Below are 22,442 nucleotides of genomic sequence, written 5' to 3'. Positions count from 1 at the left end.
CCAAAAAGTACACATCATACGATAAATTACAATCAATGAGTTCACAAAATGATGAAAAAGATTTTTTTATTATTATTATTATTACTATTATTACTGACAGTCAACTGAACATTATAGGGTCCCGTCCTTCCACTCCCTGTTTTCTCAGTTCGACACAGAAATCCACTACATTTGTCCAAGTGTACGCTTGCTTCATAACGTAAGAAGGAAATTATAATGCTTGCTTCATTACGTAAAAGGATAATCAAAATGTTGTACGTTGTAACATTAAAATGTTATACGTGGCAAAATGTTTTTATATCATTAGAAATTTGTTGGATTATCGAATGGGGTTTCCAGATTATTGCTATGGGTTTAATTACAATTAGAGGTTGAGCCCGCGCAATGCGCGTGCAGAAACTCTAGTTTCATTAAAACATGGTGAGCCCTAAATAACCCCAAACATTTCCGTGCCCATCTGCTTTGGCTGGTCTGCGTTTCCCTAATGCGCCGGTTCACGCTGGGTTCATCATCACTTTGCTCTTTGTTCCTTGGTTTCCACATGAAAACAAATTTCATCTCAAAGCCTGACTTTTTCTTTAAGCCATCTACTTGTTCGAGATTATCCGGGGGTGTTACTGAGAGACTTCCTCTGCTTCCACTCATTCCGTTGGGGGTGGGAGAGGAAAGAGAGGACATCTATTTTTTTTAACAAAAGCGAGACGAAAGAAACCTGAGCCAGAGTTAGCTCCTGTGAGCTAATGTAGCGCCCTTTATTGTGCTACCCTGCAGGTCGTTCCAGGACCTGTCCAAGCAGTCCGACCTGGTGTACGGGACGGTCCGTGAGTCGGCCGTCTACGAGTACTTCCGGGCCAAGGGCACCAACCCCCTGGAGCAGGACAGCACCTTCGCTGAGCTCTGGAGGACTATCAACAAGAACCAGGGCCAGGACAACTCCGTCTTCAGCCCCGCCGACGGCATCAAGAAGGTGAGCGCACCGCTGCCTCCGTCAGCCAATAGGGGAGCAGGAAACACCTGCGGAGGTGTCTTGCTATAATGGTGATATGTATAGCTAGGTGGGTTGGTGGTCAACGCATCTGTAATCACATACGGCGTGGTGTTCGTCCTGATCAGCGAGTCAGTGCGTCTGAACAGAACCGAAGTGTTTCTTTAACTTATAGGGTTTGATCCCCAAGGTCCCGACTCTTCAGTCTAACTGGAGCCCCACGGTCTAATCCCCTCCACAGCCACCACATGCTCCTTAATGACATGGATCTCAATTCACTGTGGGAATATAATAAAACAGTGATATATTTCATTGCAAGACCTTGTATAATTTAGCCTTCATAAAGCCCCTATTTTGGCAGCTAAAGGCCTCAGGCCTTTCATAAAAGGCTTCAATAAAAAAAAAAAAAAAAGTCTGCCTTGCTAATACCTGCTATTTTGCTCAACTTCCATCTGAGGTTTACAAGATACACTAAAGCTCTTTGCCCGAGCGCTAGTGGCTCATCAGCTGTTACCATGGCGACCAGACGGCACAGAGCGCCAGTCTCCTCAATGTAGAAAATAAAAGAAGGACGGAGGGAAAAACATCAGCCGTTTCTGTGTTTGGGGTCTAAATGATTTAAGCAACAGAAATATAAAGTGTGGACTTTATTAGTGTGCTGACTAGGGGGTGTATGAATAAATTCCACTAGGTTGAGAGCATGTTTTATGCTCTTCCGTGCTTATGTTAGGCAAACATTACGGTTCATCTTTTGTCTGGCGTGCTTTGCATCTTGCCTAATGGCCAAAAGGACTCAGGATGTATTCGATAAAGTGACCAAGATTCAGTAAGAGGCCTCAGTGTAAACCACTCACTCCAAGACATTGTTTTACCCTTCGAACCATCTCTTTACAATGCAAGCAGTAAGTATTCCTACCATGACGTAAGCAGCAGGTGGTAGATTAGAGCCTTGTTAAACACACCGGGGCATCTTGGGCCGCTCACTAAAGAGATGCTTATCAAACACTCACCACAGTGTGTCTCGACTAATAATGAAACACTGACACAAAGGGCTACAATTAAAATGGGTTCATTTTAGATAATGATAACAATAAATTACTCAAAGCAGTGGATTAAGGATAATAGTTTGTATGACCAGGGAATGAAAACATGATGGTCAATGGGCCCCCCCCCCCCTGTTAGGTTGCACCAAACCCCCTTCTTTAGATACTGCAAACCACAGAAGGGGATGGAGCACCAACTCACTCAGCACCAAGTCAATAGGTGGGAGGTAACGGATGGGGGCCCGCTGTCCCAAAAACACTCCCCTACAGTGAGGCCATGACCCGGGAAGAGGACCAATGACAACCCTGACAGCCAGCTGTTGCCCGCTGCTTTTGCCAACATGCTGACTCTAATGACAGTGAAAAGACAGTGAAGTGTAAATCCCTTTTAAATCCTATCAGAACAAAGGCCTCCCAGTCAAGTGGGAACAGAAGCGACTAAGCCAAACGCAAGCGAACCGAACCAAACGGTACAACCCATGAATTTAAAAACATGAATAAATTACCTTTATTGGAGTATCTACAAATGGGAGCAGACAGGGACACACACGGTGAGCAGCTACACCAGGGAGCTCACAGGGTACTGCGTCTACTTAATAAGGGGTCTCATAAGTACCCAGGCCGTACGAGGGGCCCGGTTACCCAAGGGGACTCACAGCGGACGCAACAGACCAGAGCATAATAGAGAGTCGAGGTGGTCGCGCTGCGTATTTATGGTTTCTCTTTGTCTGAGTCCCTATGGTGGCTATGTTGGGCCATTAGAAACGGCATGCTGCCTGCTCACAATTATAATGGTCTACTCTGAATGAGCCATTACTCATATACTCATAGCTTGCTCTGGTACAGAACCAATAAGTATTTCCCATTCCAAACCGCTTACGACGCATGCAAACGTCTATATTGGTTTTGCCATCCTATTATAGTCATGTGTGTGTTGAAATTAATAGTTACAAATCAGATTCATATGTATTATTCCTTAAGTTCTCGTTACACTTTTAAACAATGCAAAACTGCTCCGTACCGCTCACCCACGCAACACACAGCATTTGAGGGGATTAATTAATAGTTGGACAATTAGACACAGTCTTGGCACACATGCACACACACGCACACAACCCATTTAACAGCTTTGTATTTGAAGCCGCTAATTGCCTTTGCTGTGTATGGTCTTAATGGTCGTGGAGAGACTTACATCAATGGGGACAGTTCCTTTCTGCTATTGATGTAAGCTTGAAACATATTGGACATATATTCGTTTTTTATTCACTCAAAAAGATTCTTCAACTTCTTCTTACGCCTGTCTAAAGATATAGAGACCATGCAGTCAGAATCCAATGTGAAGCAGGAATGCTTCTTGGGGTTTCACCGGGACTGCATTACACAACAGTAATGCAGAAAGTAGTGTTGGGTCCAGAGGGAACACTGACAGAACAGGAGAAAATAAATATATTAAAATATAAAAAACACCCCTCACACCTCTTTTGTGCTCCAGGCCAGAGAAACACAGTGTCCCTGAAAATATGCTTCACGCTTGGAGATGTCCAAATGCAGTCCTGTTAAGACAAAGAATTCAACTTTCCCGAAAACAAGATAACATATTGTCATTGTGTATCTTAGGAAAGGGTAAATCTTTCCATCTTTCCTGAGTTTGACTTGAGCCATTAGACATTCGTAATAACATTAATAGCTTTATTATCTTGCATGGTGTGTGTGTGCACATGTGTTTGTCTATGCACGTGTATGTGTTTGTGTATGTATGTGTGTCTGTGTGTGTATGTGTCTATGCACATGTGTGCGTGTGTGTCTATGCGTGCATGTGTGTGTGTCCACAGACCAAAAGGGAGCCCTTCGCCTTCCTGTGGGACATGGCGGTGGTGGAGTATGCGGCGCTGACCGACGATGACTGCACCCTGACGGTGACGGGGAACAGCCTGAGCACCAGGGGCTACGGCGTGGCCCTGCAGCACGGCAGCCCCTACCGAGACCTCTTCTCCCAGAAGTGAGTCAGCACGCGCCAAGGCTGCTGATGGTGGTGGATGTTACGGAAACATTGGCATCACGCCAATGGTTAACCCAGTGAATGCTGATGTTAGGCCCGATGCCACTTGTGGGCCATTGGTAATCTGTGTTCAATAGTGTGCAAACTGATTCTTGCTGCAGTGAAAGAAGCTGGTGGACTAAATTAAATAGATAGTTTATTTACATAGCCCATGCATGTAAACCATGGTTTACCTTCAGGTTAGGCCATATTGGTTTACCCTTATTACTGCTGTACGTTGATACTGATAATTGATAATAAATATTTAAACCAAATTTTCTATTGATATATGATTAAACTCATAATAATTATGTATATTTATGTATCTTGTCAGATGTTATTTTGCATTTAGCAGCGTGTCAGATGTTTTAGTGGACTATTCGTTGAACCAGTGAGCAGAAGATTTAAAAACACCTAAATGGCATCAAACAAGTTCACAAGCTGGAAGAAGCGTGGGACTATTCAATGTCGGGCCCTTGGGAGGGGAAGTCAAAAGCTTTGTTAGATGAAAAGAACAATGTGTGTAACTGTGTGTTTGTGTGAGTGAATGCCAAATGTGAATGTCAAAAGCCATAGCAGATAAAACAAAGAAAAATCCTTTGTGTCTGCACGTCTGTGTGGGTACACGCATGTGTGTGTGTGTGTGCCAGCGTTCGGTCCTATTCATTTTGCCTGAGCATCTATGCTAATGTGTGCATGGGTGACTTGTTGCGGTTAGGGTTGACTAATGAACATGCAGGACAGCAGTATAGTCTCTCGCTCTCTCTCGCACGTCTCTCTCTCGCACGTCTCTCTCTCGCACGTCTCTCTCTCTCTCTCTCTCTCTCTCTCTCTCTCTCTCTCTCTCTCTCTCTCTCTCTCTCTCTCTCTCTCTCTCTCTCTCTCTCTCTCTCTCTCTCTCTCTCTCTCTCTCTCTCTCTCTCTCTCTCTTTCAGTCCATCTCTCTCTCTCTCTTTCAGTCCATCTCTCTCTCTCTCTTTCAGTCCATCTCTCTCTCTCTCTCTTTCAGTCCATCTCTCTCTCTCTCTCTCTCTCTCTCTCTCTCTCTCTCTCTCTCTCTCTCTCTCTCTCTGTGTCTCTATCTCTCTCTCTCTCTCTCTCTTTGTCTTTCAGTCCATCTCTCTCTCTCTCTCTCTCTCTCTCTCTCTCTCTCTCTCTCTCTCTCTCTCTCTCTCTCTCTCTCTCTCTCTCTCTCTCTCTCTCTCTCTCTCTCTCTCTCTCTCTCTCTGTGTCTCTCTCTCTCTCTCTCTCTCTGTGTCTCTCTCTCTCTTTGTCTTTCAGTCCATCTCTCTCTCCCTCTCTCTCTCTCTCTCTCTCTCTCTCTCTCTCTCTCTCTCTCTCTCTCTCTCTCTCTCTCTCTCTCTCTCTCTCTCTCTCTCTCTCTCTCTCTCTCTGTCTCTCTCTCTCTCTTTGTCTTTCAGTCCATCTCTCTATCTCTCTCTCTCTCTCTGTGTCTCTCTCTCTCTCTCTCTCTCTCTCTCTGTGTCTCTCTCTCTCTTTGTCTTTCAGTCCATCTCTCTCTCTCGATTCAGTGGCTACCTTCTGTTTCCAGCCTGCCCTCATCATTCTCCTCCACTACACCCGTCCCCTCCTCTCCTCTCTCAGCCCTGCTGTCTCGCCAGCTAACTAATGGGCTTGCTGCCGCTGTGGCTCATCTCAAGTTGATTCAACTTGATATGAAACCCATTTCTTTTCGTGCTGCTTTCCCCCCCGCCCCCTCCCTCCACATTATTTACGCAGGAGTTCATTTATTCAGCACGTGTGAACATTAGGAGAGGCGAAGTGCAGTACATTATCAAATCAATGTGTATCTTGATCATGTCGTTTAAACTATCTAGTTCATTAATTCGGTACCAGTGGATGGAGCCTTCCCCTCCAAACCCTGCATAAGCAAATGCATTATCACTCGGAAAAACTCAATATGCACACAGTGAAGCGGATCTTCTGTGTGGAAAAATACTGGCAATGCACACAAGGTAAAAAAGATTACTCTCTGCGCTGCCTACTTGATGCGTGGTGTATTTCCCAGTGTACTACAGCGTTACTCTCACAAACTTGAGATTACCCATCTAAAGTCTGAAGGCAGACAAGCTCAAGTATGGGTGAATGCGGCACTTCACTTTATTTTGCTTTCTTTCTCTTTATATCTGCTTTGACCAATCATGTTGCTGGAAGCGTGGAGGGAAGTCAAATTCAAGTTTATGCAATACAAAGATTTTGTCTCTGTACTTGCAAAATGACAATGAAGTTGAATCTGAATCTGAACCCAATGTGTGCTGACATAAAGAGATTGGAAAACCAGGAATAAACTCTGTTTTGAAAGTAAAGCGTTTTTACCCGACCATGTTGGTAGCATATTCTCTGACGTGATGTCCTCACGTTCTCCCCCTCCGCCTCAGGATCCTGGAGCTCCAGGAGAAGGGGGACCTGGACATCCTGAAGCAGAAGTGGTGGCCCCGGAGGGGCCGCTGCGACCTGGACAGCCACGCCGACGCCCAGCCAGAGGGCCGGGCCCTGCGGCTGCACAGCTTCGCCGGCGTCTTCTGCATCCTGGCGGCGGGGCTGCTGCTGGCCCTGCTGGTGGCCGCTCTGGAGACCTGGTGGAACAGCCACCCGTGCCGCCGAGCCCAGCCCAAAGAGGTGACCGCCACCACCACTGACCACCCGTCGGGCCAGGGCCAGAGCCCGGGCGCAGGCCTGCTAGCCCAGAACCGAGTGGCCACCGTGGGGCCCCCGGCCCCGCCCAGGCCCCGGTCCCGGCCCAGACCACCGGGCCCCCCCGTGCTGCCCCGGGACGCCACTGCCACACTCTACTTTATGGATCCAGCAGGCGCTGACACCAGCCCCGATTTAGTCGAGCTGCAGTACACCCAGTTATAATAGGTGTGCCCCCCTGTGCTGACCGTGAGAGTTCAAACATCATGTGATTGATATCCATCCGCCGCTCATGTTGGGCGCTGGTTATCGGGGGGGTCTTCTGTGAAGTCACGATTATCTCGCTCTTCTCCATGCTTACTAGAAACACATCACATTAATTACCACCATTCTGGCCGAGCAAACAAACAGGATTCATCATCATTATGCCAGGGAAGCGCAGTCGGAGCTCGGCAGGCATGATTGATTGGCACGTTACGAAACAACAGAACTAAATTTTACTTGTGAGTGTTAAACGAGCGCTGTGATGCAAGACAATGGCCCTGTCTAGCGCATCCATTCAAGTAGTCCGTGTAAACACCAGAGATCTGATTCCACTCAGCTGCACTGCGATGACACTGAGGCACGCCACGGATCCCTGAACTAAAGTGTGAGCAGATTCTGCATAATCGGACCCGCTGGTGGACTTGACAATCGATAAGGCAGTAAGGGGGGGGGGGGGGGGAAACCCGACCGGCCTGCACGCACCCAAGGCCCAGCCGTACCCTGAGGTCTCCCTGGCGACGGGGCAGTAAATCAAGCTCCCCCCCCCCCCATGCGATGGACGGGCCCACAGCGGGAGTTTGAGTTACTGTTGTTGACTTCAAGTTACGAGGCAGTCTTTGACGTTGCGCTGTGGCCGAACGATTACATATCACTGTCACAAAATAATCACCTAGGCCATCCCCCATTATAGCCCATCCCCGTGGCTGTAGCTATTTTGCTCATTGATGTTGGAAGTAGACAACGGTGTTCCGGTAGGACATTACCTCGGTCATCATGCTCTAACAATATTATGTGTGGCTGGATGTGTTCTCCTTTTCAACGCACACCGTTGATACGATCAGTGAGCTATCACTATGGCAGCACTAGCCTAAGTGTTGTGCTTTCTAACATCAACTAACCTATCTAATATCAGCCCAGTGGGAGCTTCGTGCATTTCACCTGAATGTCAGCTCATTGAAACAATAGGTCAATGGGGAGGTGGGGCAGTTTATTATTTCTATCAGGTGGCAAAGGATTACAGTGTGGGAGAAGGCCGTTGACATATAATGACAGCAAGCGTTGGACCTCAAGGGCTGCAGGGACTTATGGGAGAGAGACAGTGAGAATCGGGGGTAGAGGCTTATGATACAGGAGTCAGAGGAGTCAGAGGAGAAGAGGTGTGGAGTTAAAGTCCAAGTCATTATGTCATCTTTCATCTCGCCTCATGGTCTCTGTAGTTTGCCGTGTTGGATTTGTCCTTGTGTGTGGTGTTCAGTGTGGCTGAGGTTTGCATGGTGATTTGTCTGAAATTCTGGCCAAAGTGGTTGAAGCTTAAATGGGTTTTCCCCTTTCAAGACCCATTCCAGCTTCTCCCTCTCATATCACATTTAAGTCACCCCCATTACTGTCTGATGTTGCGTACAAAGGAAAAATAACGTTTGCTGATTACAGCTTAATTGAAAAGGCAGCCATAAATGGCAGCTTTAAGCCCTCTGTTGAATCACATTTTCTTGGAAAGTCTGATTAGTTCACTGTGTGTCCGTCAGGAGCCTTGGGGAGGCTGATGCTCATGCAATGAGGTTGACCAGGGAATAAACCTAATTAGTCTTGGAAGAAGAGACATATTGGTTGGGGCTCGGTTAAAGTGTTGAGACATTACTTTTCGTCCAATTGCATCATTGCAAATCGTAAGAGTCTGCAAAGCAATGCCTCCCCAGTCGTTCCATCTTCATTTCAGCTTCTGTATCATTTCAATTTGGTGAAGTAATTGGCGTAAACGAGGTGGAATGAACGACGTCTGTTAAGATGTGTTTTGTTTTAAACAGAATTTGCATGCCTTCAGCTAACGTTTTTCCTCTGTCTTTCTCTTCCAACTCCCTCCCGGCCAATCCTGCCTCATATCTCTCCATCTTCCCTACTGCTTATCTGTGCTCCACCATTCCTTGAACTATCCACCTCCATCCTCCAATATCCCCCCCCCTTTCACCTGCAGGACAAGGAGATGAACCTGGAGCAGGTCCACCAGCGTCTGAACAGCCTGCTGGACGACGACATGGCCCACAAGCAGCTGCCAGGCCAGTCCATCGAGATCTCTGCCCTGGACATTGGCAGCATGCAGCCCAGCCACTCCCTGGAGGCCTTGTCCGTGCGGGACTACCCGCCTCACCGCGGCGGCCCGCCCCTGTCTGTCACCACCTTCCTGCAGGAGGGCCTGGGGGCCGGGAGGTCACTGGGCGGCCTGGCCGGCAGGAGCCTGGCCCTGCCCCTGAGCAGCGCCACCATGCCGTCCATCCGCTGCAAACACAGGGCCCCCAACGGTGGGCTCTTCAGGCAGAGCCCCCTCAAGACGCCCATGCCAATGTCCTACCAGTCAGTGCCAAGGGGATCCATCCCGGAAGACATTGAGCCCAGCCATGGGACGTCTATCTGAGCACCCCCTGGGACCAGCCCCCCCCCACCGCCCCCCTCCCCTACACACCCCTCCCCGGGACCCTCCACAGACAGTCCAGCTCATGAGGAACCCCTGAGAGCCTCACCGAGCCAACATGTTGCAGACACGTATAAATAAAAACATGGACTACAAAAAAAGGATTTTTGTTATAAGGGAGGAAAAACCATGATAGACAATAAAGACACTTCTATGTACATATTTGTAAGTACTGAAAGAGGGTAACAAATAAAAAGTGTATTTTGATTATTCTCAAAAGTTGACTTTAAAAAATCTATCTAAAAGTATTAAAAAATGACTGTTTGAATGGCTTTGTAAATTTTGTTCTCAATGAATAAAGGTGACAATTCTTTGTGGTTGTTTTCTAAGTGCCAAGTTTAAAGATGTTTTCTTTTCAAATGAACATTTAACTGAATGTAAGAGATCTCATGATGGAAAATACAACCACTCACATTTGACAATTTCAGACGTTAAAAGAAATGATCTATTTGATATGATAAATAAAAGGTGGTCAAAAAAAAGACGTGTTCACAAAACGCTTTTTTGGTTTGGAATACTTCATATTGCCATGTATATGTTCGAAAAAGAAAAGTAGGCAAGAAGAGTTCATGTTCATTATCGTATTGGTAAAAGCTTTAAAAAACAAAAAACAATGAGTCTGAAATCTTAAAAGAAAATATTCTTTCCACTGCCTCTGGAAGAGAGCATGGAAGGCTGTTATGTCATCAGAACACACACATCTTTCAATAGATTTAATTCACGAACAATAACAATTCGGAACGAGAACAACAGAAGACCCCAGTGCCATTTGGTCTAACATGGAGGGGCCGTGAAATCTCCCTCAGCCACTGATGGCCAATGCATATCAAATCTTAATTGTATTACTAAATCTGTCCCCACCAAATAGTGCTTCGGTCTTACAGTTACTTGCATCACCTAATGACGATGATTGTTGCAGAAAAGGTAGACGCGTATCAAAATGATGACAACAACATTAAATAACAAAACAGAAGATTTTCTAACAGGCCTTAGAACCAATTGAGATACCCGCGGAAATGGCTCAGGGGTTTTGAACTCATTTCCATCAGGACCCACCTGATGGACCCACCTGATTTTTACCTTGTGCAGTAAAAAAATTCTCTGTGTGCATGTGCGATTTCACACCCTCATAGACTTGTGTGTGTGTGTGTGTGTGTGTGTGTGTGTGTGTGTGTGTGTGTGTGTGTGTGTGTTCCTCTTGTTCAATTCCAGCTGCTCTGAGCATAGTCTCCACGAAAAGACTGTTGCATTTGAAATACAAAACTGAGTGCGATCTGTTTTCGTGGAGTCCGCGTTACCCGTCCGCGTTGAATGGCCCGTGGTTCACGGGCCATTCATTCATTCATTCATTCGTTCACGGGGCATGGCGGGAGTCGCGGGAGACGCGGGAGTAGTCGCGGTGCCCAAGGTCACGGTGCCCGGACGGGCGCTCTCTCTCTCTCTCTCTCTCTCTCTCTCTCTCTCTCTCTCTCACTCTCTCTCTCTCTCTCTCTCTCTCTCTCTCTCTCTCTCTCTCGATGTCTTCGGTGCAGTGGAGATGTTGTGGTCTGGGGATTAAGGAGAGGGGCCATCAGGGCCTCAAACAACTGACGCAAGATGACTTTTTTAGTCAATTGGTTTCTTTTGATTGGTATCCTTTATGAACGATTATGTCTTAGATTACATGACCACCTATTTAGTTTGTTTGATTTCTTATGCTAAACAGCCGTCGGTATTAAAAGAGCAAGGCGCTCATTTCCTGCCTCATGAATTGAGATTGACTGGTTGTTTAATTCTGTTGACACTTTGCAATCGTTCTTGGTGGCGCAAGAGAAAGCGGTCAGTTATCAGCCCTGGAGAAATTAGTTCAAGCCACGCCGAGAGCAGTGTCTACCCATTATTGATGTTATTTGAATGCAAATATTAATGTAAATTAATAAATTATAATCTCACACAATGTTATAGCTAGTGTCTCGTTTGCGCAGCCAATACCAGTGTTTGGGGTTTGCACACAAAGTTACTAGAGTAGTAAGATAACTTTTTTGTTTTAACGTTTCAATGCGTTAGTTTTGCAATCCAAGTTTTCAGTTGTGGAATCACGATTTCAAATAAGCAATCCGTTACTGTTAAAATCCCAGATGCATTCACATTGTTATTTACGATACAGTAAGGTAAACCTGACATTCCCCTTGCTCTGTAAACAGAGCGCGCATTGATCCATCTGAATGTAGCTCTCTGCCTCCTTCCTAGCATTTCATCATTCATCAAAATTCAAGTGGGAGTTATCTCAAGAAAACGTTCAACACTCAGCATTATGACTGCGTTTGTTGCTTGCTATAATCCAATGTTTTCCTGGAGGGTAAACATGATTGTTTGCAACAATATAACTGTAAGACACGCTTGACTGAAAAAAATAGAGAGATTTTCAATGTGACACTTTGCCGAATGTGCACATTTGCTACTGATATCTTGTTTCCAATTTGAATGTTGGATTCTCTGTAAATGAAGGTTACTGTAATTGAAACCAATTCAGATCATATCATCAGCATCGCAGCAAGAGGAAAGCTGACAGAAAGAGAAAAGCAAACGTGAACATTCGGCATAATGGGACCTTGAACATATCTGCTTTATTTTAGATTTGCCGAAATTTGCGCGAGGAATCGCAAAGGGGTTTTCATTTTTTTGAAATGCAGAAATAGTCACCTTCCTCAGTAGGTAATGCTGTAAAGTAAATGTACTTTTTAATGGCAGTAATCTTGTAATGTCTTGTAAGGACAGTACAGTGTCTTCCGAAGGTGCTCTGATGGCAAGTCTTTTAGGAAAGGTCCAAATGTCATGTGAATGGTAAGGAAGTTAACCTCAGACTGCTCTGAGCTAGTGTCAAGTTGGGGCAGCTGAGAGAGCTGATGGTGTTCAGTCTGACGACCTGCGATCAAGTCTGGGGAGGCTTGTCTCCATGGAAAACAAATGAAGCCATAACACCGCCATGTGTATTGTAATGTCAATGATAACCTCTGATCGGTTTCTGGCCAGGGTCTAGCAGAGACAGTTGTAGGTTAACATCTCTGGAGAACCCAGAACAACTCCTGTCAAGGGTGGTCTCCATTGTAACATCATTTAATTAAGGAAATGAAACAATTTCATGTGAATTACAATATCATTAATAAAGTGTCGGTGACGTGGTGTAAAGAGCTGTTCATTATCAGTTCTGAGGACATGGGTTCACGTCCCACAATGCCATCAATATACGTCATTAGGATGTATGTCTGTGGTTTTCAAACCATTTTTCTTATCCACGGTTCAATCGATTCACCTTCTCTTTGCGTCACACTAAACCAACACTGGCGGGAGTCCAACCTTTAACTGAACCGATCATGAACAGCTCTTTCAACTGAGATGCTGGCCTCACAATACTTGGATAGAGAGAGCTCAGGTACGGGAGAGCTGCAGGACTGAGTGCCCTGCACCAAAGCGAATCTGGCCCTGACCTGGTAAGAGGTTATAATTGACATTACAATTATGGTGCTGGGTTGGTGGCTGCCCATCGCCGCTGCTGGGGGCCAGTGCGTCCTTGGAGAGCCCTTCATGGTTCCCATTAGTCTGGATAGGTCCTACATTGGGCTACAGTGTAGAAAAGTCTACACTGCACGGATTACTCAATGTGCCACAGTTGTGATCAAACCAGCCATCATCCACACACACTTCATCATCATTAATCTGATATTATTTAATAGTAAGCACATCAAAAGCAGATCACATAGTAAGATTAATAAAAATATATTATAAATTAGGCTGGAAAGTTTCAAAAACATTTCTGAAGGTCCACAACAATGGTACAGCTCGGTAAAGTGCCGCACACACACACACACACACACACACACACACAAACACACACACACACACACACACACACACACACACAAACATACAAACACACGCACGCACACACACACACACACACACACACACACACACACACACACACACACACACACACACACACACACACACACACACACACACACACACACACACACACACACTAACTCGGTTTCCCACACTCACACTCATCCACAGTCTAGCCGTGGGCATATAACCTTCACAGTGATAACCTAGGCGATCTCTTCCCTGACCAAGGCAGACTACCTGTTGCTCTGCCATGGGCAAGACAAGATCTTCCCAACGCCACAGTAGCCACAGCCCCACTGATGACATCACCTTCTGTGCCAACAAGGCGGGGGGCTGCCTGTGTCTCCATGGAAACGGAATGAATGAATGGCCCGGGGCAGAGTTTGTTAATATGAATGGGCCTCGTTAAATAATTATTGTATCATACTGTTGATATTATATTAACTTGTGTTTTATTAGTCTCTTCCCTCCTGGCTTCGCCTCGAATTGTCTGTCAGTCAGTCTGTCAGACATATTGGTTAGGGAGGGTGGAAGACAGGAGAGTCAGGGACATGAATCCCATCGTGTTTATTATTATTATGTTATTATGTTTGATGATCATATCACCTACTCAAGGCCATATTTCTTCAACATTGTGGCTGGAACACACTAAATCAATTAGTAAATAACTGGTAATGATCCAAGTCTCTGGAAACAATGTAATGTAATTGTATTATTAAATATTATCTCCAAGCACATCATGAAGTCATTTGGGAAACTAAGACATCTTCTATGAATCATAAATCAACTATGAATACAAAACCAACCAAACTGAGCTAAACAATGGGCAGGAAAAAGGAGCAGCACTAGAAAGAAATGTTAGAAATAGTTAGAAATGTGTTCATATGTTAATTAACTTTGAGCTAATTTGTCAAAATGAGCTTACAGTTAGAAATGTGTTTTATTTATGAGAGTGAAATCATTCCTTTACATTGGTATGCATTCTATTGAAGTCTGGTTAGTGGGAAGGCAGTCCATGTCATAAGCACCCCCACACACACACCCACACCAACACACGCACACACACACACGCACACACCTTCACACACACACACACACACACACACACACACACACACACACACACACACACACACACACACACACACACACACACACACACACACACACACAGACACACACACAAAGGGCATAGAGAGAACCGGGCGAGGGTTCTCTAGATGAACCTCTCCAGGTCTGACCCCTGTAAGTGTTCCTCCTTCACTTGCCCCGTGGACCTTTGTGCTTCGCCCCCCCCCGTGCTGTCACTCCCTCCAGGAGGGCCCCTCCCTTGGAGCCCGGCCGGAAGACCCGGCGCACCCCCCCGGAGAGTGCTGACCTTGTTTCCTGGGCCGTGTTGAGGGCTGTCAGGGACATGCTCCCCCCCCCACCACCCCTTCCCACCAACACGGTCCACTGCCACCACTTTGTGTCAGGTTTTATCTCATAACATGGCCCTGCTCACCTCAGTGCCCCCCCCCCCAACTCGTGCAGCCAGCATACACATATGCATGCACACACACAACAACACACGATGCAACCAATGTACACACATAATTATTCTCTCTCTCTCTCTCTCTCTCTCTCTCTCTCTCTCTCTCTCTCTCTCTCTCTCTCTCTCTCTCTCTCTCTCTCTTTCTCTCTCTCTCTCTCTCACTCTCTCTCTAACTGTCTCTCACTCTCTCTTTATCTCTTTAACATGCACATGCAAACAAACACAGTCTTTCTTGCTCTCCCACAAAAACACACGCATACAGATACAAAGACAGACAGACACACATACAGACACACAAAGAAACACACAGACACAATTACGCATACACATTCGCAAAACACATTCTTCCTCTCACACACACATGCACACATAGGGACACATAGATGCGTTCATACACAAACACAAACACATGTACGCACAAATACACATACAGACAATCAAAGGAGAACCCTAATGGACGAACGTAGAATCCATTCCAACAAGGCTATTAAGGTGGCGCATTTTGCAGGGGAGCCAGAGAACGATTGAAAAGGGGGAGATTCACAGCTCAGAATGGAACAAATCCCCTGCATAGTACGATCAGATAATGTGGATAATGTTGCGTGCATTCAAGACGACCACATAATGGACTCATTCCACTTGTAAAAAGAAAAGAAAAGAAGACCAAATCTCCATCAGCGCTGGCCGGATAGTTCCATTTCCACCGCAGCAGATAATTTGTAATTAAACAAGCTTGCCGTACAGGACTCACATGAACAATCCCTATAATTAGCAAATGTGGGCAGCGCTCGGCAATCGGCTGCAAAACGTCTCCCGTGGTCCCTGGGGGCCAGCCGGCTGGGTGAACGTCCAGCACGCTACAACGCACTCATGGTTGGTTATCTTTAACAAGGCAACTCCGCCCTGCAGCCGCACATGGCTGTCATCGGGGTGCTTAGCGGCACACTTTATCATCTACATCCTATCAGTTAATAACATCATTTACACCCATAACATAATTGGTACGTTCACCTCCTAATAATCAATAATCTAGAATAAAGACATGACAACATAAAACTCTTTTCGTGATTCACTACTTTATTCTTGAGAAACCGTGTATTGAATTGACTTCATGACACAAATTAATTACAAAGGAGGCAACAGGGATATGAGAGATGCATTGCGTTGCATACTCGATATGCACAAAAATAGGCCTGAATGCATGCACTTCTATGATACAACTGTTGAGTAGGCACAGTACACATGACAGCTATGACAGAGCCTGAGGGATAATACATGTATTATTGTGTTTCAATTACCCGGATCCGTTGTGCACGCTTCATCGCCATCTGACAAACATCCAATAGGCAGCATACAGGTTTGATCTTATCACCCACATTGGCCTACAGATTGTTGACAAACCAAAGTAAACTAAACCCACAGGTTTTACTGTTGGGTCAAACCTCAATTTTAAATTAAATTGTGTCAGTCTAGACGCTTTATAGCCTCAAAAATAGACTTTAGAGCAACCATTGAGAGCAGCTGCCATGACCTGGCATTTTGCTGAACGATGTTTCTGAAAGAATCGTCTAACTCTTATAACTCAGAAATAGGTTGGACAGTTGACCTGTGCAAACCAATTTGTTCCAAAATCATCCAGAATGCAATACTGATTTTGTGGCAATGGCCACAATAGTCGTACAGAGAACATGAATAAATAGCATTGTCGGTTCTCCACAGCCCCTTGCTCTTTATTGTTGTCGTGTTGTTTGTTGAATGGTGATTGTATCAAAAAAACTACTTAGTCAACTTTAATATTCTACTTGAATTTTTCATTCCACGTGCTATTTTTCTACCATGAAAAAACAGACATGCAGCGAATCGGCCTTTCTCCCTCCTTAGGTAAGTATTATCCCTTTTCTTCCTCTGTTCCTTCAGAAACGATTTCATATTTGTCAAGACAACTTATATATGTAGTCGTCTAGCTCCTCTGTGCTTGAGAACATATTAGGGGTGTGATAAACAGCTATGTGCTTCTTTCATAAATAATCCAGCAGAAACAGCATCTTGACAGAGCCATAAAACTTTCATGGCCTTTGCTGCAGACACTATCCCCCTTCAATCCTGAGCATTGAGGGAGCTAGCCAACATTTCCTTGTACTTTCCTTTAAATCTCGTCTCTCCCTCTGTCTCTCCCTCTGTCTGTCCGTCCGTCCGTCCGTCTGTCTGTCTGTCTGTCCAGCTGTGTGCGTGTTTCTCTCTCTCAATATCTCTCTCAACATCCATCTCTCCCTCTCTGCCTCTATATCTATCTCTCTCTCTCGCTCACTCTCTCTCGCGATATATCCCTCTCTTATAACAGAATGGCTTCGTATCTGACAGAGTTAACCCAAGGTAGCATTCAACGGGTGGTGTGTTTAACGCATGCATCACGCTAACTCAAATTACCCGCTTCCTGCCGATTAGGAACGCTAAAGATGTATTTTTAAAGCATTGATTGTTGACCAGTTCTGTTCCATATAATAAGCCCACCCACGGTGTATGCGTGTTTGTGTGTGTTTGTGAGTGAATGTGTGTGTGTGTGTGTTTGTGTGTGTGTGTGTGTGTGTGTGTGTGTGTGTGTGTGTGTGTGTGTGTGTGTGTGTGTGTGTGTGTGTGTGTGTGTGTGTGTGTGTGTGTGTGTGTGTGTGTGTATGTATGTGTGCGTGTTTGTGTGCCATACTGTGGCATGTTTCTCGTAGCAGCTTGTTTTACCATCTGTCAGAGTCCAGGCGGACGGCTGCCTTCTCTAGTGCAGTTATATTTTAAATGGGGATGGGATGTTTACCAGGTCTTATACCACAGCATGGTAAAGTATTGACCCTGATTGGGGAGAAATGGTCCAGGGTTGTGCATGTTTTTCCAATGACAGGAAACAGCTGTCCTTGATCAGTTCCCAAGCGCTACAAATCCAACATACAATATCGACCAGAAGTTTCCTTTCCAATGCAAACACAATATGCTCAGCAGAATATTTTTATATATTTGATCAGGCACAATATGCTCAGGGGAATGTTTTAATATATATTTGATCAAAAACAACAGCTCAGGAGAATGTTTTAATATATTCGATCAAGAACAATATGCTCAGAAGAATATTTTTAAATAGTTGATCAACACCAATATGCTCAGGGCTCGGCAGAAGAGTATTTTAATTTAAGCTGATGTCGATCAAAAACAATAACGTGATAGATGAATAGTAACTGATATTTAATCACTGTTGCTCACGGGGCTGTAGGCTGAACAAAGCACTCAGGGGCGTCTCCTTATGGGAAAATAATGTATATTTATTTGGAAATTATTCTCCAATATTGAACCAGCCTAGATTGGACTTTAGGCCAGTTTAGCATGTGCATTATGTTGTGGTCTATAGAAAATAAGTATCTAAATGTAAAAGCATTTATTGTACATTATTATTCGAGTTTGATCTGATCTGTCCAGATGTTACTCACACAATCTAGTCTTTATTTAGGGGCGGCAGCTTCGCCGACATGGTGATGGCCGTCACATTCCTCTTTATCCAGATGCTGTGGAGACCATGATTGACGTTCCCGTGCCCGCGTCTTGCTCCTGAAAGAACGCCCGGAGTGCCTTCCACGTGTTCACCACACACTCCAAAGGAAAGACAATGTGTGTTCCTCCTGACTTTGTTTGTTCACTACTTTTAATGTTCTTTGGATTTGCTCCTAAGTAGTCTGAAGTCCCTCTCTTTTATAATATAAATACATGAAGATCCATTATTCATAGTACTTAATTGTGTAACATCTGCAGTAGCTGCTATCATTGCTGTAACACGGGGAATGGGTTAGCCTAGTGATTGTTAGTACTTGCACTTGGTCCTATGAACATCTTTACCGTACTGACAGCGATATATTGTTTCACTTCTTATGACCAATGTACTTATTGTAAGTCGCTTTGGATAAAAGCGTCTGCTAAAAGCTCTAAATGTAAACGTAAATGTAAGATATTTTTGGACTTCTTGGTGTTCATGGAGTTGTATGGAGTGCGTGCGTGACAGAAGGAGACGAGAGCTCATAAGAATGTGTCCATTCAGCCAAAGGCTAATAGTGCCTGCTCGCTCGGTCCTTACCCGACAAGCGGTATGGAGAAATATGTTGAAGTAATAATTTGCACTTGCGCTCTCTCTGCGCCACCTCCTATGCTAAAGCAGGCTCACCATATAGTGTGAATAATTGGCGTATAGGCAGGGGGTGTCGCGCATGTTAATGTCTAACGTGTTGCTGACAAAGTCACAAGGGCAAGATTGATATTAAAAATAGAAACGCAAGGACGCATGAATGAACACATGCGCACACACAAACACAAACACACACACACACACACACACACACACACACACACACACACACACACACACACACACACACACACGCGCACACTTGTGCACACACATTTGCATGTTAGGCTGCGTTTCATAGCGTGCAGGCTCATTCTACTCCACAGAGGAAGTGTACTACTGGAAGGATCTGTGAATATTCAGAGGACTAAAGCTTGGAGTGGATTTAACGGTGTTAAGGTCACTCTCCAAACTAATTTACATCATATATATATTATTACATACACACACACACACACACACACACACACACACACACACACACACACACACACACACACACACACACACACACACACACACACACACACACACACACACACACACACACACACACACACACACACACACACCGTCATCCTCTCTTGACTGGTGTGACAGAGCTGGTGGGCGTTCCCGGCGTCAGGATGGATGGCCCCTGGTGTCCGGGCAGGGCAGGGGAGGCAGGAAGCACTCTTCAGTTTCATTAGCACATCATCACATTTGCATCCCCAGCACAGCGTAGCCTGTGGCGCCCCAGCACCACTGACTCACGGCCCACCAACCGCTTTCATCCACACTCTGAAATATCCGTCCCGGGGCGTCTTAAATAAATATGAGAAGGGGAATATTGTAAATGCATTCATTACTATATTCTCTTATTACCAACTGTGGAGTAGTGATCTTGTTAAAATCACATCACAACAATGGACTCAGCGTGGGATTGTGCCTCTCCCTGATTACTAATATGCACTTGAGACGCTTTATTATTATGTTTTCTTTTTAATAAACAAACTCCAGTGATTCCTACAACAGTCTTAATATATGTATGCCAGGGTGTAAAGTGCCTTAAAAGATGTATGACAGTGTGAACAGTGCCTACATATGCATGGCAGTGTGAACATTTTCCTGAATATATGTATGTCCATGTGTACAGTGTCTAAATATAATGTTTGATAGTGTGAACAGTGTCTTAATATATGGATGACAGTGAGAACAGTGTCTTAGTTTGACAGTTTAAAGCATTTTAATATATGTATGATAGTGTATACAGTGTGTTTATGTCTGTAAGACTGTGTATAGTATAACTGTGTGTAGTGTGTTTATATATATATGACAGTTTTTACCAACCCTGTCTCGTCAAAATTACGTTCCCAGAGAACTATTCGGCGTTCTCAATTACGTTTGTCATAAAACGTATTTTTTCCGCGATTACGTGTTATTGAACGTATTGCAAATACGTTCGTCCTCAGCCTATTTTTGGCCATTTATTAACCTCTAGGATTATGTTTGGTTGAAACGTATCCCAGATAGGTTAAATGTCAACGTATAGCACATTATTGTCATTAAGGCATATCTTCCTTTCAGGGAACGTTTCATTTAACGTATTTTGTCTGAAAAATGTATCTTGGCCGTGAATACGTGTTATTGAACATATCGCAAATACGTTCGTTGTCAACCTATTTTTTGCCATTCATTTACCTCTAGGATTATGTTTGGTTGAAACGTATCCCAAATATGTTAAATGTCAACGTATAGCACATTATTGTCATTAAGGCATATTTCCCTTTCGGGAAACGTTTCATTGAACGTTATTTTGTCCCTGATTACGTCTTATTGAACATATTGCAAATAGGTTCGTTCTCAACATTTTTGTTGTTCTTTATTTAAGCTACCTCTTGGATTACATAGGCTACATTTAATTGAAACGTATCCTTAATAGGCTACGTTAAATTTCGATAACACATTATTGTCAGCATATAGGCATAGGTCTACCTCTCGGGGAAGCGTACGTTTGATTGTAATGTTAATAGTCCAACGTTATATCAACATGTCACAAGAGGAGAAATTAGCTGCTGACGGGGTAACTGTAGGAGCGGGGGTTGCTTTGTTGATTTCTTTATCTAGGGCTATAGCTGTGGTCAAAGCGGGAAGTGTGCGTTGTCTGGGCGGCTGCCTGAACTGAGCTGCAGGAAATTATGTTCACACGTTTCTTCATTCATTCATGAAGGCTATACCGGTGAACGGTGACGTCAGACTCACGCCCACCTACAAACCAATCAATGTCCAGTATCAGCCTGTCCTCTCGGAAATACGACCACGTAGGTGGTTTGTTCCGCCACAGATTACGACCCATTGGAATTTATCCAAAACGAGCAAACGAGGCCCTCTACATGTGCGGGCAACCCTTTCTCATCAAAATTACGTTCCCAGAGAACTATTCGGCATTCTCAATTACGTTTGTCTAAAAAACGTATTTTGTCCGTGATTACGTTTTATTGAACATATTGTAATGACCTCGCCGGTGACATAACGATGTCGAGTCATTAGTAATTGAAGGAACTTTTTATGGACCAAAACCAGGTCACTGAAACCCGTAACCAACGGCAGAAATCCCACCCAAAACAAACCCCGGTTACCCCGGCAACCCCCAACACGGTCTCACTCACGTGCAGGCCCCCACCCTGTGTTCTTCCAAGGCCCTCCCCCAGCTGACCTAATGATTCGCCCCCACACTGATTGCCAAGAAGAACATTACAATACATGCACACAGAACAACCGGCATAACGGACAACTAAATACAATGCAACACATAACACACTATTGGCCTCTTGTGTCGCTAAAGGAAAGGCATGTTGATGCGATTGATTTGTTTTGTTTTTAAGCTCCTCCAGCCTCCCCTCAGCCCCGTATAAACAAAGCTGTAAATAGCTAAACTACACTAAACTATTTAACTGTCCCAGGGTCGCTACAATATCGTAAATACGAATTCGTTCTCAGCCTATTTTTGCCATTTATTTACCTTGTTACTATGGCAGAATAAAGAATAAATTCATGCATTATCATTCTACTTGAACATGTGTTTTTACAGTATAGAGTTGTGGAGAGGGATGACGTATGTTGGCAAACCCGGAAGTGAGCGTCGCCCTCGGTTCCCTTGACAAAAAGCCAACGGGTTTTCCATTGGATTTTGGATTATTGCAGAAAAATCCTCAACTCCTCAAAAACGGAAAATAAATAAATAAATAAAAATAACCGTGCTCCAAAGAACGAAGTGTAAACCAATGCATTCTGAATGGGAGTGTTTCTCCGATTTTTCCATGCTACACAACGAAATGTAAACCCATGCAAATAAAGACTTCATGGTCATAATAATTTAAATATCATTAATCTACTACTGAGTGTGTAGGGAGGTATTCTATTTTTTTCAACG

General features: G+C 44.6%; 1 protein-coding gene across 1 annotated transcript in view; it reads left to right on the top strand.

Moving 5' to 3' along the window:
• grid1a (glutamate receptor, ionotropic, delta 1a) overlaps positions 1-9,412 on the top strand; it is a 236,945-nt gene extending 227,533 nt beyond the window's left edge. Inside the window, exons 13-16 of the mRNA XM_030378982.1 lie at positions 772-967; positions 3,861-4,027; positions 6,466-6,706; positions 8,958-9,412. Of these exons, the coding sequence (XP_030234842.1) occupies positions 772-967; positions 3,861-4,027; positions 6,466-6,706; positions 8,958-9,395 (1,042 nt within the window). The 3' untranslated portion in view covers positions 9,396-9,412. The remainder of the gene's footprint in view (positions 1-771; positions 968-3,860; positions 4,028-6,465; positions 6,707-8,957) is intronic.
• The last annotated feature ends 13,030 nt before the right edge of the window (positions 9,413-22,442 follow it).

The sequence above is a fragment of the Gadus morhua genome, chromosome 15, assembly GCF_902167405.1.
Source record: "Gadus morhua chromosome 15, gadMor3.0, whole genome shotgun sequence".
Classification (NCBI taxonomy): domain Eukaryota; kingdom Metazoa; phylum Chordata; class Actinopteri; order Gadiformes; family Gadidae; genus Gadus; species Gadus morhua.
This window is presented reverse-complemented; position numbering and strand designations above follow the sequence as displayed.